This window comes from Nanorana parkeri, unplaced genomic scaffold (genome assembly GCF_000935625.1).
Source record: "Nanorana parkeri isolate BGI_ZX_2015 unplaced genomic scaffold, ASM93562v1 scaffold456, whole genome shotgun sequence".
NCBI classification, from domain to species: Eukaryota; Metazoa; Chordata; class Amphibia; order Anura; family Dicroglossidae; genus Nanorana; species Nanorana parkeri.
The window spans coordinates 621,560-638,086 of NW_017306724.1; the positions used below are offsets into that span (position 1 = coordinate 621,560).

General features: G+C 43.0%; 1 protein-coding gene across 1 annotated transcript in view; it reads left to right on the forward strand.

Moving 5' to 3' along the window:
* Positions 1-16,527, forward strand: part of DYSF (dysferlin) — a 171,685-nt gene that overhangs the window by 79,913 nt on the left and 75,245 nt on the right. Inside the window, exons 17-22 of the mRNA XM_018560469.1 lie at positions 6,001-6,116; positions 7,074-7,187; positions 9,231-9,408; positions 10,718-10,842; positions 12,015-12,121; positions 13,633-13,825. Of these exons, the coding sequence (XP_018415971.1) occupies positions 6,001-6,116; positions 7,074-7,187; positions 9,231-9,408; positions 10,718-10,842; positions 12,015-12,121; positions 13,633-13,825 (833 nt within the window). The remainder of the gene's footprint in view (positions 1-6,000; positions 6,117-7,073; positions 7,188-9,230; positions 9,409-10,717; positions 10,843-12,014; positions 12,122-13,632; positions 13,826-16,527) is intronic.

Here is a 16,527-nt window from a genome sequence, read left to right on the forward strand (position 1 = left end):
ATAATGTGTGGTGAACAGATAAGAACAGATAAAAACAGATCATAATGTCCATGCTGCTGGCTCTTCCCCTGTCAGTGCAGAAGATATAGATGGGGTGCATTAGCAGGGGCTCCACTGCTCGTTTTCTACAAGTGATCTGGGCGGCTGTATAGCCACCCAGATCACTTGTAGCCCCCTGCATGGGTGGTGCCCCACACCACCACCCGCCGTAGTTTTCAGGGTCACCCGCCCTTCCGGGGGACCCGGGACCACGGCAAATTCATTCAGGATGGAGAGAACATTTTAAAAAGTGATACAAAAATAATTGAATAAATAGAAATTAAAAAAAGTAACACCAACCCCACCGCCCTCGCCATCTGCCTGCGAATAAACACACGCCCATGGGGCATGCATGTGTACGGAAATGATATTTGCACTACATGTTAGGTTTCCATGCGAACGTGTACATTATTTTTGGGATTACAACTTAGTAACGAAGGACAAATGTCGGTCCTGAGGTTACACAGGTAGAGAACTACTGCACTAAAACTTTGATAACTGAAATCAGGGTAGTCTCTTATTTCTGCACCCTTTGCAGCACATTGGTTCCTCCAGCTCTGCACATGCTCTATGAATTGGCTTTTATATAGTGGTGTTTCTATAGCATCATTTGCATGATTTTGGCTTTTCTCGGCCTAACAGATGTGCTCACCTGCTTCCTGCTATATCACAAGAACCATTGCTGAATGACACAACACACTCCCGGGAACTGTGGCACAAAAACAATAACAACATTATGAGGATTATTCCCTTCATTCCACAGATGCATGTACCACAGCCCAAGCTGGCCATACACTGATCATTTTTCTTGTTCAGTCCCGTCGGCTGAATGAGAAAAGACTTGCGATTCCCCCATCCAAACTAAACGGCGTAGATGAGTGAATGGCCCCCGCTGGGCGATTGTGTTCTGACAGTGACGTGTGTGCTGATGGTACCACACACACTGGTCACTTTTTGAAATTTGAGCAATAAATGGTTAACTTAAGTTATCAGACCAAAGACTTTGGGGACATTGAACACTATTGGCTCTGTCTATCTAGCATGCAGTATATAGCTTTGGATGTGTGTATCATATTGTAGAGAGTTTACACTTTTCATTTCCAGACTAACATATGGTAAATACTAAATACTTCATCTGCATATCAATGATGGCTGGAATAAATCGTGATTTTTATTTTCAAGGAAGAATGTTGTTGAACAGTGGGATCCTTGTAGGGCATTATGGTCTTCATTAGCAGAGATGTGGTTTGAGAGACTCTGAATGGGCAATGTTAAAGCTGCACACACCCCCCCCCCCCCCCCAAAAAAAAAATCTAATCATGAACCAATCAGCTTTAATGCAAAGTTCCCCCATAGTACCTCTTCTTCGCCACAAGATATCTTCAGTGTTCGGGGTAAAAGGAGGTCCACCATCGCTTGAGCATGGCCCCCCGCACTCCTAATGTATTGATCCTAAAGAGGCCCCTTAGAAAAAAAACAGAGAAATAGGGGTTTCTGAGAGGTATAAAACCAATACATGTGTAAAAATGATTTACAAATTTTATTATACAGTAATTAGATTATATAAAAGAATCAATTGTAATACATACGAGTATAAAAAAAACCCAATTGGCTAAAACACACACAAAGTGCCTAGGATATGCCCAACGTATACCCTGTTTCCCTGAAAATAAGACCTACCCCGAAAATAAGACCTAGTACTATTTTTGGGAATTGCTAAAATATAAGACCTACCCCGAAAATAAGACCTAGTTGTGACCATTCCCAGGGCCGGTGGTGGCATAAGGGGGAACCTGAAGAGCCGCGGGAGAGAATCAGTGGTGCCAACGAAGCCAGCGCTAGAGGAAGCGAGGCAGCAGCGGAGGGAGCAGAGCCGCATAAGCCGATGCCTCCTCTATAGCGCCGGCTCCTATCACATGTGGAGTGATACCAAATGCATTCCGCCTGTGAGGAATTGATAGTGAAAGCGCACTTCCCTCATTCTGGACAGCGATTGGTTAGCAAATTGCTCTTGGAAAGGCACCCCTGATTGACCTTATCACCATATGTTTCTACATAAATAAGTGTGGATTGTTGTACAATAAAAAAAAAAAAAAAAATAAGACCTACACCGAAAATAAGACCTAGTGTGTTTTTTGAGCCAATGTCTTATTTTCGGGGAAACACGGTATATGCCCCAGTGATCCCAGGTCCTAATCCTTGCTAATACCTGCTAATACCTCTTTATTATTAGCAAGGATTAGGACCTGGGATCACTACGCTACACATAAACATTTCACTTATATGAATTTGTTCACCAAGACAATGCCCCACAAATATGGGAACCAGTTTATCTCTTAGGACTAGGTGATAGGGGTCCTTTGCATCGTCCTTGATGGCCCCCCCTTCCCATGGCCCCGATGTCCCTGGCATGGTCTCAGACGGAGTTGAGTGGGCTGGTTTGAATCAGGCCGCCATCACTTTCTCCTGATCCGGAAATATCTGTCCTCCTCCAGACACTAGTTGTTCGATTAGCCCCCCCTGGTCCCCTGAAGAAGCTTGGTGCGAAACGCGTCGGGCCCTGGATATGTCTGTTCCAGTAAATGAAAAATGAAAAACTAATGACAATCAGTAAATGAACAATGAATAATTAATGACAATTATTATGTTTGCAACTATGGATATTTAATTAAGATATAACTGGTTGACGTTGGGCATATCCTAGGCACTTTGTGTGTTTTAGCCAATTGTTTTTTTTTTATACTCATATGTATTACAATTGATTCTTTTATATAATGTAATTACTGTATAATAAAATTTGGATATCATTTTTACACATGTATTGGTTTTATACCTCTCAGAAACCCCTATTTCTCTGTTTTTTTCTATGTTTACATTTAGAGGGGGAGAGGTCCAATTAGGGAGCTACTGTCGAGGCAGACTCAAAAGTTGATTATTTTACTCCTAAAGAGGCCCCTTACTAATCCACCTATCTCCAGGAGACTAAAATGACTAAAAAGAACCCTCCGCCCATCATATGACTAGCAAGAAGTCATTAAAGATCACCCTTCCACCAAGTAATACTCTCCTTCCCTGCTATTTCCTGATGGTCCATTCCTCTGTCAGAGCCAGAGTTTAAACCCTGTATAAGCTCTGCATCACCTGTTTTGAAGCTTGAAGTTAATAACTTCGTTCCCTCCCCACGCTCATCAAGGGAGAACCTTATATGCTCCCCCAGATATTTCCCAAGGGCTGCAATGGATTGATGAGGGAGCGCAACAAAGATGAGTATAAGTGAGCAGGGGGTTGTTCCTTCAACAGGTCCCTTTGCCCAGTTTAGAGTCTCTGTAGCTTTTAGGTTTTACTTTCACTTTAATAACTTTGATCAGGTGAAAACTGAGAAGCTTTGGAGTAGCTCTTACAATCACGCTCATAGTGGAATTGGCTGCCCTGTAAGCTGAGGATAGTCGGGAAGGAATGACATAGGAGGGGTTACTGGTGGGAGAGAGCTTATGGTGGCATCACCACCATTTCTTCATGAGGTAGGGTGGTGGCATTGAGTCTGCAGAATGGCAGCTAATAAAGTTAGCATGACATAATTCACCAAGATATTATACCAAGATGCATGTAGGGAAGGTGGGGAAGAAAACATTTAGAAGCTCTGTCAGGGTTTTACTTCCGTTATCCATGTAAAGAATGTCACACCCATTTCATCCAATTGGAAAAGTAACATTTTTGCCATGGTGCTCTGTCTGCTCCCGTCTACAGCATTGGCTGGGCAGGATATAAGTGGGATTTTCTTGGCTTTTTAGTGACAGACCCCAGATGTCATTTGTAACAATTTCCCACAATTCCCAGTTTCTCAGTGATGTGTTGTGAGCTGCAATGGTTCATGGTATCTCATTTCACTCCTGCATGTGACATAGCCTGTCCTCAGCCTCAGAATATTATACATGGCTTGTCCAGTGCTACGGCTCTCCTTCCACCCTTATGTCATTACTGTCCATCTAACCAACAATTGTCTTTTTATGCTCCAGATGAGGCTCCCGTCACGGCATCTCCATTACTTAACAGTACGTCCCGTATAATGTTGTGTGGATATTGCACAGTTTGATCCACGGTGGGCCATTCTGAATGACTTAAAGGGTATTTCCACTTTTGCTGCCAAATTGCCATAACACCTACATTCACACAGCATAGCTTAAAAATGTTTTTTAAAATTGCCACTTACAGTTTTCTTGCTGTTTATTGAAAACCTCAAAACTGAAATTTCGCCCTTCTATGTAATGCTAAGGAGGGGTGTGGAGAGTTAATGTTTGCCCTAATTAACCCTGTCTGTACTGCGCTGGCAGATCTTATTATCAATTATAAACTAGATTTGAACACTGTATGCCCTAACAAAGGGTTAAGTATCTCAAGGCTTGTGTTCTGCATTGTATGTTAATGAAAGGAAACTGAGTCTGTCACCACTGTGTCCCTCCACTCACAATTGTTCAGAGTAGGTTGCATTCTGCTCCAAAGGGACATCTAGAAAGGTAAGAAATATTTGTTTTCAATTATGCTGTATGAATAGGAACACATAACAAATATATAGGGGGGGAAATCAGCTCGTACGTTTACAGGTGGCATTGCAGAACATGGCCTTGGGGTGGCAGGGAGAGTAAATCCGGCCCTGGGGGGGGTCTCACATTTGACTGCAGAAGTGGAAATACACTTTAAAGAAGCACTCTGCTCAACTCTACCTGCATCTGAACTGGCCACATACAAACCCAGGGGATCTTATGAATGGTCTACATCAATTTGCTGTTTGTCTCATGGTAAACACCAATTCTGGCAGTTTTGCCCAATTTTGAAGCTGGTAAATAGAGGCCCCTTTTGCAGCACTTACTGCAATTACTTTTACACGATATTCTAATTATTCGAGTTTCACCTGTATATATATTAGAGTTAAAAGTATATGCTCTTTAAATGTATTGAATGTTGGAATGTAGGGATGTCAAAATGTTGCCCCTGACCATTAGAGAGGGGGAAATCTATACAATGTGGTTTTTCATAGCCTTTTCATTTGTCATTTCTGCAATGAATATGTCCCCACTTGCTTGAATATCGCAGGGGTCTTCTTGCAGCATTTTGTGTACTTTTAAACTTGTTTTGGCTGTGCATGGCTCCACCCATACAGCCACATCATCCATTCACAGGATGGAAAGACCACCGTGGCAGAAAGACTTACAGGGTTATTCACAAAAGGGTGAAGAGTCTGGAGAAGTCAGGAGAAGTGAACAATTTAGGACAACATAGCTGATCTGGAAAGTGAGCTGAATTGGAGAATTTTTCCAAATTGTTGGCCTTGATTGTTCACTTCTCCTGCCTTCTCCAAACTCTTCACCCTTTTGTGAATAACCCTGTTAGAGATCTCAATTGTGTACAAGTGCAGTGACGTCACCTCATTGATACTGTACGTCCTCCAGCACCATAGCTGAAGGTCTGTACATCAATACAGTCCTAGGGGACGAGTCTGCCGGAGCCTGTGCATTGCACCTATGACCCACTGACTGTGGTTGCTATGCTTTACAGGCTCCTTTGCAAAAAAATTAATACATGCACATTTTTTCTTTAGTCAGCGTGTGTGCATTTATAATTTTTGTTATTCAAAAAGTGGAATGTGCCCTTAACATGCCTTTTGCGGCATTGAAAATCCCACAAATAAATATAGCAAACCATGCACTAAAAGCAATAAAACGCAGCAAAAGTGGTAAAACACTTGAATACCCAAACAGTGGCTGCTTCCGAGTGGCTATAAGCACGATTCGGCTGACCAATTTTCCACCTGGTTCCTTCAATTTCGAAAAACGTTCACACTTTGGACAAATAAAAAGGGCTGGTGTATGAGCAAACCAAGTCTCTTCCATTGTCATTGAAGCTGGGTATTTAGTCCTAAATTATTGTGGAATTCACTTTGCTTATGATTCTTTTTGATTTTAGTTGATGACACTCTGGGTTTTCTACCCACCTTTGGACCCTGCTACATCAACCTGTATGGCAGCCCAAGAGAGTTTACTGGCTTCCCCGATCCCTATGTTGACCTCAATATGGGCAAGGTAAGGATTTCACAGTATGTTTTTTTAGCAAACATGTGGGAATGCATCCTCCATGCAGATATTATCCTAGTGGAAATCAAACATCAAATATGATGCATTTGCTGTGCTAGGGGGGATGGAGGAAGGGGGGATTGCCCCCCAAACGCCTCAGCTATTTTGCCTTGGATGTCCTTGGCTTGATTTTTACACTGCATGACCACATCTTGTGTATGCGCTGTCTCCTTTGTTCCTGCAACATATCCTGCTAGGCGGCAGGGGAGGACAGACTAGCAGGCTAATTACAAGTGATCTCGGCATCACTTGTAATTAGCCTGCTAAAAAAAATACTAGCCTGATGCCTTGAACTGACCCAGGCATGTCCCAGGCATCGGGCTATAGGATAGGAATTCCACACCCCTGCCACACCTCTACTCTCTGCGGCCCCAAGGCCGGGCCTCGGTGGCCTTGTGGCACATCCGGCCCTGCCTATACATTATTTTGCAAATATTTGTCCACTTAGCACGTTTTTGTCCGCATCAACAATAACTTGATATTGGCAAAATAAATCCCCTCCTTGTGCTGAGTATAAGGTGGTCTGATGGTAGGCATTACATAGGCCCTGTCACTTTGGCTTGATTATCCAATGTGACTGGGGCTCTTTAAACACTAACATTACTATAAGCTTTCCGTTCCTTTATAAAAGTTCTCATTTATAAGAGTAAAGTTGATTTCTTCTGGGAAACATTCCAAAAAGCTCCTCCAGACCAGATGATCTTGGGTTGCATGTTTGGCCTATTCCACATCTAGACATGGGACTGTGGGATGGTGTGCTGGTGACATCCTTTGAAAACCACATCTAGACATGTCTCGTAGTTATCAACCCATTCTTCAGGATGGCTGCCACCACACATCTGCCCGTCTTCTTCTGTTACCTTGCTGGTATTTTCCTTCTGAAATGTCCTCTCTTTGGTTTGGAAGGGAGAAGGTGTAGCATATCGTGGCCGCGTCCTACTGGAACTGGAGAGCAAGCTGGTGGAGCAAACGGAGCAGAAGGTGGAGGACATTCCTTCCGATGATCTTCTACGAGTTGAGGTAACGACAGGCCGACCTGAAGAAGAGCAGAAGATTGGAGACCACCTGTTTTTTTTATTTTTTGTGTGTGTTTCCCCTAGAAACAATTGAGCAGGTTATTTGTCCTTTACCTGGGAATGTTGGCCGGCCTGAAACGCCCTGTAGACAGGAAGACATAAATTACCTGAATTAGGTTACGGGTGGTTTTTTTTTACAAGCTCAGAAATTCCTCATTTGTGTACCTCTTGTTTAAACAAATGTACAGGACAACAGGAATTCATCCTGGACGGATGGTATATTTCCCCGCTATTTAGGATATGGTCCCTTTAAGGGGATGGAAAAAGGAGTCTTGTCAGAGGTTCTCACCAATGCAGGGTGAGGGGTTCTGGGATGATTTTAGAAGGGAAACTACTACGTAGTCTTCCCGGGATTGATAGTCCTGAAGGGGACCCGGAATCCGGAGGCTCAGAGAGATATTGGGTGGGAAAGAGCCTCCAACTCTGATGGCCTAGTAAGGGATAACCCACCTGCTGGGAGTGTTCAAAGTGCACAGGAAGCCAGCCAGCAGTGTCTGTGAGGTGTGTTTGGAGCAGGACATGTCTGAGTATGGAGCTGTGGACTGGCTGCTACTGAGACATTGCTTTGCACCAGTGTCTGTGTTTGACACTTTGAAGAGCAGGCTGGGATGCCAACCATGAGAAGGAACGTATGTATACAGGCGGTGAGCTGAATTCTCCATTATATTGAAGAGATGTTTTGTTCATATATTCTATTTGCTGAAGACAAGCTGTTTCTGTTGGAGCATTGTGAGAAAAAAATAAAGACTTTTACTTTTACCAACACGGCTGGCTATTGATCAGAACTGTTCCTGAATATTACACGAGTCATAAGTACAGGTGAGGGATGATAGACTAGGTCAGCGGTTCTCAACCTGTGGGTCGTGACCCAAAAGTGGGTCACAACTCACTGTTGAGGGGGTCGCAGCATACACTTCTGCTGCGCTAGGTGAGAAGCTCCTCAGCCTCCTTCTAGCACAGCAGTGTCAGTCAGCGGGAGGACAGCAGAGGCTGTGAATATAAAAGTGCCGCTATACACACTCCCTGGCCGCTGCAGCGACATCTAGTGGCCGGGGGAGTGTGTACAGCGGGGCTTTTCTTTTCACAGCCGCTGCTGTCCTCCTGCCTCCCATACAATGTGAGCTCCGCAGGAGGCGGGGGCGTCTAAGCAGTGCTGGGGCTGAGAAGGCTGCATGGAGACAGAGCAGGTAGCAGGGGCTGGTGAGGGCTTGTATTCTTGTGAGTGTGCTTCTATTTTTAGTCCCATGTCCAGCGCATTACGAATTCTGGAGTCCAGCGCTCCGTTGGGGGGTCACCACAACTTGGCAAATGTTACCAAGGGGTCACGGCCCTAGAAAGATTGAGAACCAGTGGACTAGGTGATGGGGTCCTATGGGGGTTCCTTTGCATGGTCTATTAATCTCTGTGGAGAGCCTTTTCAATAGTGTTCATAGATACAATTTTTACAAGGCTCACTATGAAATTCCACACTGGCAGAATGAAATTCTACACAAAGTTATGACACGTATCTTATTGTTATATATTATAAGTGTTATTATTTAGTGGGACTTATATAAAGTAGGGCTCTAGTCGGAAATACAAATCTTTCAGTCCAGTTAATTGTTTATTAAAGCCCAATTAAACTTTCAGATTAAAGCGGCTTAATACGTTCTAGATGCTTCAAACCGAAAGGTGTTCACAGTCTAAGAGTTTGTTTTCTTTAGAAAGTTCACCACAGCCTGAGTAGAAATGCCTTTACCTGCCAGAATTCTGCAGAGAAGGAGCCTTGCTCTCTGTGTGGAAGCAGAGATCTCTCTGCAGAGGTGCCCCTTTTCCAGAGTCAGAACGGGAGCTTTGCAATCAATAGGGAGCATTAGCTTTTCTGATCGCACAGCTATAGATCTGACATGTCAGGGGGCATGCCAGACTTTTGCAGAGAGACCATTAACAGCAAATGTAATGTGGAACAACTTTTAAGGTTTTAGAATCTTTTGTCCTCATTTTGCAGAAGTATCTGCGGAGACGGAAGTACTGCCTCTTTGCCGCTTTCTACTCGGCCACCATGTTGCAGGATGTGGACGATGCCATCCAGTTTGAGGTCAGCATTGGGAACTACGGCAATAAATTTGACACCACCTGCTTGCCTCTGGCCTCCACCACTCAGTATAGCCGAGCTGTCTTTGATGGTAAGAGCCATTGCTGGCCTATGTAAAGCCAATGTCTTGTTTGTAGTGTTTGCCATCATCCCTTCTTTTATACACTTTTCTTAAGTAAATAGTTTTTTGTGAAACTGTTGCAAAGTTTCTTACATAAGATCCTGCCAGTAACCGCACTTCCTGTTAGAGGCCGACAATGGCTCGCAATCAGCAGCACCGTTGTCAGCCTGTGCACCAGTTCATTGGGCTGCTTATCTGATAGACCTGATAGGTAGCAACATCTTTCAAGAGGACAATTTGGGCCACTGGGGGATGACGATTGACACGGTAGAGGGAACATATGGACAGTCATTTGGTACTCCCTTTTTGTCACAGTAGCTCTGTGACGCTGAGGATAGCACCAGGCAGATGCGGAGTGGTAGAAAAATAATATTCTTTATTAAAAGTATTGATTATTAAATTAGCTCAAGATCCTCAAACAAAAAGATGACCAAACCAGGCCATGCAGTACAGGGGAAAACAGTCCAGGTCCCAGGAGAACAATCAAGTTAGGGTACTCATTGCATGGCAGACAGGGTGTTACAGTTCCATATCCAAGAGATAAACAACAAACCATCCAAAGGTTCATCAGGTCTACTATCAGGTTTAACTGTTCAACATTGGGACCCCAGAATGTCTATGTAGGAGAAGATTAAATAATTGAACCAGTAAGTGGGGAATTAGTGAGCAGTTCATTCTGCGGAGTATCCAGTCCATCAGGTCAGTAATCCACAAAGTCCATCAGTAGTACTAGACAGTCCATAGGAAGGGTGATCGCTAGAGTATCACATGAAAAGGCGCCACAGCTTGCCACCTTCCAGAATCTCTTTGTCCAGTTTCAGCTACACACCACCACAACAACCCTCGACCATGTGGGCTTTTAGGCTTTCTCCCTGGAGGTGTGAACAGGGTGAGGGGGCCTGTGAGTGAACAAAGGCTGCCTGCTCTACCTTGTTTCCTATAGGAACACACCACAAAGTTCCAAAACCTTCAACTTGTCCCAAGCCATGCGGATTTTGTCACACCTGGTCTTTATTTCTTTCTGATATCTTTCCCTTCCCGACGCCTTCTCTCCCCGCTTCCTTTTTTTTTTTTCCTCCCCTGCCCCGCAACCATTGGGTAGTTGGGATCTGCAACTTGGCAGGTCATCTTACTTGATTGTTATTGTGTTTATGGATTTGTACTGCCTGACTTTTCAAGTGAAGTATTTTTTTTGATATCTTGTAAAATTGGCGATTCTGTTTTTTTTTTTAATGTAATAAAATTGGTTTGAAAATGAATCTCTTGCTTTATACTTCAGGCTGTCAGTACTATTATCTGCCCTGGGGTAACGTAAAGCCTGTCGTTGTTTTGTCATCGTACTGGGAGGACATCAGTCACCGCACTGACTGCCAGAATATCATCCACCATACCATCGACAACCTGGTGAGCTGTACTAAAGTTAAGAAATGTAAAGAGTACCTGTGTTTAGAATATGGACATTAATGCATTTACGTATTCTTAACAAGCAGTAAAAGAGCTTGAGGATCAGGAGCGTAAGAGATACATCCTAAAATAGTTCAAGAAAGCTTTTAGGATGTACAGTATCTCCTACACCCTGCTCCTCTCCCCCTGCCATTGCTCCCCCCCGCCACTATTACAGCTGGTAAAAGCTTTGTATTGCACAGCAGGAGTGGCTGTGAAAATCCAGCTGCTCTTGTGTAACATGACAATTGCAGATAGTCTGCAAGTGTCATTGTGTAAATACAATGTAACAATTTATTGTGGTATTGTATTTACTATTTTATTCATATGTAGATCAAATGTGTGACTTTTCATCTTTTTATGACAGCACTTCATAAAAACCTGAAAATGTAAATATAAATAATACAAAGTAAAAAACATTTTTTGTAAAGAATTTTCTCCCCATCATTTACTATTTTCTCCCCGTAGCTATTATGTCCTTGTTGATTTTTTTATTTCAATTTTTCAAACCATATTTTTTCATGCATCAAAAGGAAATATGCAAAACTGTTCATTTATTTTGGGTAGATTAGGGGAGGAGTAAATGCCCTGTTAGGGTTTTACTGCTATCTGGGCCTCTGGAGATACACTCCTATTTCCTGTCCTGCTGACAGTATTTAAAACCCATTTGTTTATTTTTTCCTCTTTATCCATTTGGGAAGATTTCCCTTCTGCTCCTGAGGATGCAACAGGAAGTGAGAAGAAAATATCTACAAAGTGACAGTTGTCACCGGTACAGATGCCCCATTTAGTAGATTTTGCCTCACTTCTTGTTCTGTAGACAACTCTAAAATTCTGGATTTCCCCTTCCTTTCTGTCTCAGTGACAGTTGTCGTCAGGATAAATAGAAAGGGATGCATCTACTCAGCGAGGACAAAGACCATCAATAAACGCACCGGCTGTGAAGTTGGTTCCAGAATCCTATGCTGGTTTCTGATATTTAAAGCCAAACTCCAGCCAGTTAGATTTGGATAGAGTGGAGAAGGGTTGGTGAATAATAATGTAAAATAAAAGAGACTCAAAATATATAATGATATTTACTGTGTTTCATTTGATGCTTCTGAATTTCTACTTGAATGTTTTTTTGTATTTAGGAGAGGAATCTGGAACAAGTGAACTTGGCACTGAAGTCGAAGAGTTCCCCGTATGACCTTAATTATTTATTGACTCGTATGATTGATGAAGTCATCAGTGATTGTGGGTACGTTTGGGATATTGACTCTTCTGTGTTACTAGTCAGGACTGCCAGACATTGCAAGGTGGCAGTTTGTCCTGTCTCTCTTGTCTTTGGCCCCTTGGTGACTTACAAAGCTATGAGAAAAAAGGGGGGGGAGGGGGTTCAGTGGTAAAGGATCACTGAGAAAGTAGTTACCAAGTAAGACTACTTTCTCAGTGATCCTTTACCACTGAACCCCCCCTTCTTTCTCATATGCTGTTATGTTACTAGACCGAGTAGACAGACAAAAACAATTTAAATAGGGGTGAATATTTATGGTTTTTTTGGATCTCCGGAATTCATTCACTAATCCTGTCCTGACTTACAAAGCTAGTAGTTGGGTAGTTGTGTCTCAGATATGATGGCTGATGTCAAAATAGGGTTTTTGAGTCTCCAAAATCCATAAACGTTTACTAGAACAACAATTTTTTTTTTGTAAATACAACAGAAAATCAAGAATAAAGGTGCAATCCAATCCATGGTAGAAAGAAAAAAGAAGATAGCAAGACATGTGTAAATACACACCCAATGGACCTGTAGAATAAGACTAAACAAAAACGTAATAGGAAAAGAGGGAAGAAATGTTCAGAGGGGAGAAAGAAGACAAATACAAAAAAAGAAAGAGAAAAGAAGACATGTCAGATTGTCAAAATACATCTTAATAGTAAATACTATTGCTAGATATAGGGGGAGGATACACGTTGCCCCCATTTAAAGGCCAATTCAACCCTTACTACTTATAATGTTAAAGTGACACTAAACTCAGGAGTTAAACATGAGATTGTAGTCCCTCACGGGAGTGAGTTTGGAGCGGTGACTACTTTACAACACACACAGGGACCATTGGGAACACAAGTAGCCACCCTCCAGCAGAAAGGAGAGTGTCGGCACCAATTCAGAGATGATTGGAGGATCTACAGCCGGGTGATACACAAATAAGATACATTTCTGTTAATAGTTAAGGTACTTAAATGCATTATTAAGATTTAACTCCTGAGTTTAAAGTGTACCTGTTGTTTAGCCCTACATGCAAAAAACACAAGTTCACAATAAAGCTAAACTTGAGGCAAACATCTACATACACAGAAGAAATACATATATTGGAGCTGTTTAAACTGCAAAAGGATTTCTATGTCTGTGGATCCATTTCTGCGATTTACACAGCTCTGCACAACAGCACAGCCCTGTCTGGCAGGAGACCTGATTTTTCTATGCTGCAGTTAAGAACACTTACAGGTCTTGTCCCTCCCCCAGCATGTGATTGAACAGTGAAAAAAGAAGCAGCGAACTGATGAGCTCATCTCTGTGTCACTCTACTCTTTCCACCTACCAGCTTGCTCCTTGCACTGATTGTCTCATTGTGCTGTTCCCCCCTTCCCACTCAAGTCTAAATTCTGCTATATAGCTACTGCAAGAGGTTGATACCAGGTCAAATCAAGATGCTTTCATTGAAAAATAAACGCTGGTACCACAAATCTCTTCCTGTTTGTTCACAGTCATCCTCTACCTGATATTCCATCAATGCCGGGAACCACGCACCTGGATCTGTACCTTCACCGATTCCGAAAGACCAATGTGAGCCAGATCATCCAGTCGGCTTTGAAACTGAAACATGAGGAGTGTGAGCTTACAAGCATCTTGGAGCAATCTGAGGATTGGCTGCAGAGACTGAAAGCCATGGCGGAGGAGGTAAAAGGAATACTTTTTTTGGCAGTAGGATGCAGTGATGATAAGGCGGTTGAGGCTTTGCTGTTTATGTAAGTTTATAACCTTCCCAATCAGTCTGTAAGACTTTAGACGAGTAGGTGCAAAAATGTAACGGGCTTTTAAAGTACCAATGAACACAATTGTAGTCCACACCCTACTCTATTAGAATGAAATCATCAAATTTTATTTGATGCAGCTGTCCTGACGCGGCGGGCGATATGTGAATACAGATAGGCTGGAGAGCGGAGGAATGCAGATACTACATTTTGAAATCTATACAAGACCTATACAATATGTATAGGTTAGTTATCCTGTTTGGAACTCCTCTGCCAGATCCCCTAAGGCTAAGTAAGCCAGGGCTTTCACAACTCCTGTGACCCACTGTCTTTCACATTTGGCCCCTAGTCTGTCATTGCCAGGGTTGTTTTGGTGTGGCTCGTGTGCATAGTTCATATGGTCTATTCATACAAAAAACAAGACTACTCCCTACTCTTCCTGAGGAAGCATAATGTGAAATGCGTTGAGGACTGGGCTACCCATATTTGAGGGACGACATGCTTATTAGATGTTGCTGCTCAAAAATTGCGTTTGTGATCAGAATGTGAAAAAAATCTCTCCAGTGACTGTCTGGTTTCCCTTGGGAAGATCTCCTTAGATCCTGCATGGTCTCCAGCACAAGTGAAATCTCCCCAACAAGGACCAGACAGAAAAATAAAACCTAACAGAGGCAAATACTTTTATTTATCGTTCATTGAGGAACACAGGTTCAGTTATGCTTCCACTGATGCGTTATATTGCCGCCTACAGAAGGATTTGGAAATTGACAAACAAAAAAGCTGTTGACCAGCCAGGTATAACTCGCAGGTATAACTCCTCCTACTCCCAGCACGCTTCCGTTTTTTTGCTGTCATAGAAGGATAGTCGTATTTTCTCTACTGAGCAAAGTTTACTTTTTTTGCTATTATTTGCCATTTTATTTTTTGTCAAGATATTTTTTACTACATTCAAGACTTCATCTGCATGCTGCTGAGCTGGGCTCTCTGTGCAGCTATCCGGATCAGAATCTGCTTGATGCCTTGAAAGCTGTATGCATACCGCGCTTGACTGAAGATTGCCTGGATTGTGACCTTTGGGCACTAGTATCTCCCTGTGGCACTATCCTGGACCTTTCTGAGTACCGTGTTAGTTAAATGCAGAGTGCTTTCCTGGTCCAGAGCCATCGACTGTGTGGGCTGGGCATCATGTTGAATGCCACCATTTTGGAGGATCAGGTGGACGGCATAATGGTTATCCTCGTTGCAACCAGCTGGCCCAGACAGATGTGCTACTGTGACCTGGTCAAAGTTCTGGAATACACACAGTGGGCCCTTCCTGATCATTGGGATCATCTCTCCTAAAGTCTGGTATACCACCCTGCTTCACAGTCGCTGGTTTTAAAAGCATGGCAGGTGAAGTCCAGGTCTTCAGAAATTGGGGTCTCTCAGATTTGGTAATCCCTACCCTATTAAAAGCTTGGAAGCTTAGCTCTTACAAGGTCTGTTAAAACACATGGAAGGTTCATTTTGCCTGGTGTGACTAAAGACATTTTCATCCTGATCATTCTGCAATCAGGTGTGGATCAGCAATTGGCCCCGAGTACCATTGACAAACAAATATCAGCCCTTGTGATCAGCAATTGGCCCAGAGTACCATTGAGAAACAAATATCAGCCCTTGTGATCAGCAATTGGCCCAGAGTACCATTGAGAAACAAATATCAGCCCTTGTGATCAGCAATTGGCCCAGAGTACCATTGAGAAACAAATATCAGCCCTTGTGATCGTATTCCAGAGACCACTAGCCTCCTAATCATTGAGTAAAACTTTTCTACAGCCTCTTCTGTGGCTCCTCCTGTACAACCTCCTGTGACTTCATGGGATTTCAATCAGGTTCTATCTGCTCTTCAAAACTATTCCCTCTGCAAAGTGTTTCTTCTCCTGTAAATAACTTTTTTGTTCATACACAAGGATAAGGTAATACTAAGGACTAGAGCCGCCTTCTTTGCTGAAGTGGTTTCAGCCTTTTACCTGAACAAGATCATTTTTCTCCCATCTCTCTTTCCAGCTTCAGTACACCAGAAGGAAATTTATCTTCACTGCCTGGAAATAGTTTGTGCTGTGCAAGTTTCCTTTTTAAGCCACTGCTTCCATCAGAAGATCTTTAGTTCTTTTTGTCATCTCTGGTGGCCCCTGTTAAGGAGAACGAGCTTCTCGAACCACCATTTCTCAGTGGCTCAGACAAATTCGTTTTAAGGTCCAACTTTACTAGGCCAGTGAGTGCTTCTTGGGCTTTTAGGCATCAATCAAAAGTTTTTCCAGATTTGTAACGCTGCCACCTGCTCCTCTGTTCTTACGATATCTAAGTTTTACTTGGTGGAAGTTTCAGGCCTCATCTGATGCTACCTTTGTGCGTAAGGTTCTTCAAACAGCTATTTGAGCTGCACGCTGCCCCCAGTTCTACTGTTTTTTTAAGTTGGCCCATTACTGTTGCTGTTGCCCACCCCTCAGTTGGACTGCTTTTGGACATCCCATCCCTCTCTGAATAACTGAACCTGTTTCACTTATTGAACAATAAAAATCAGATGCACTTGGGTATCCTGTCAGTAACACACTTCCTGCCCTAGGGTGACAATGCTCACTCACCATA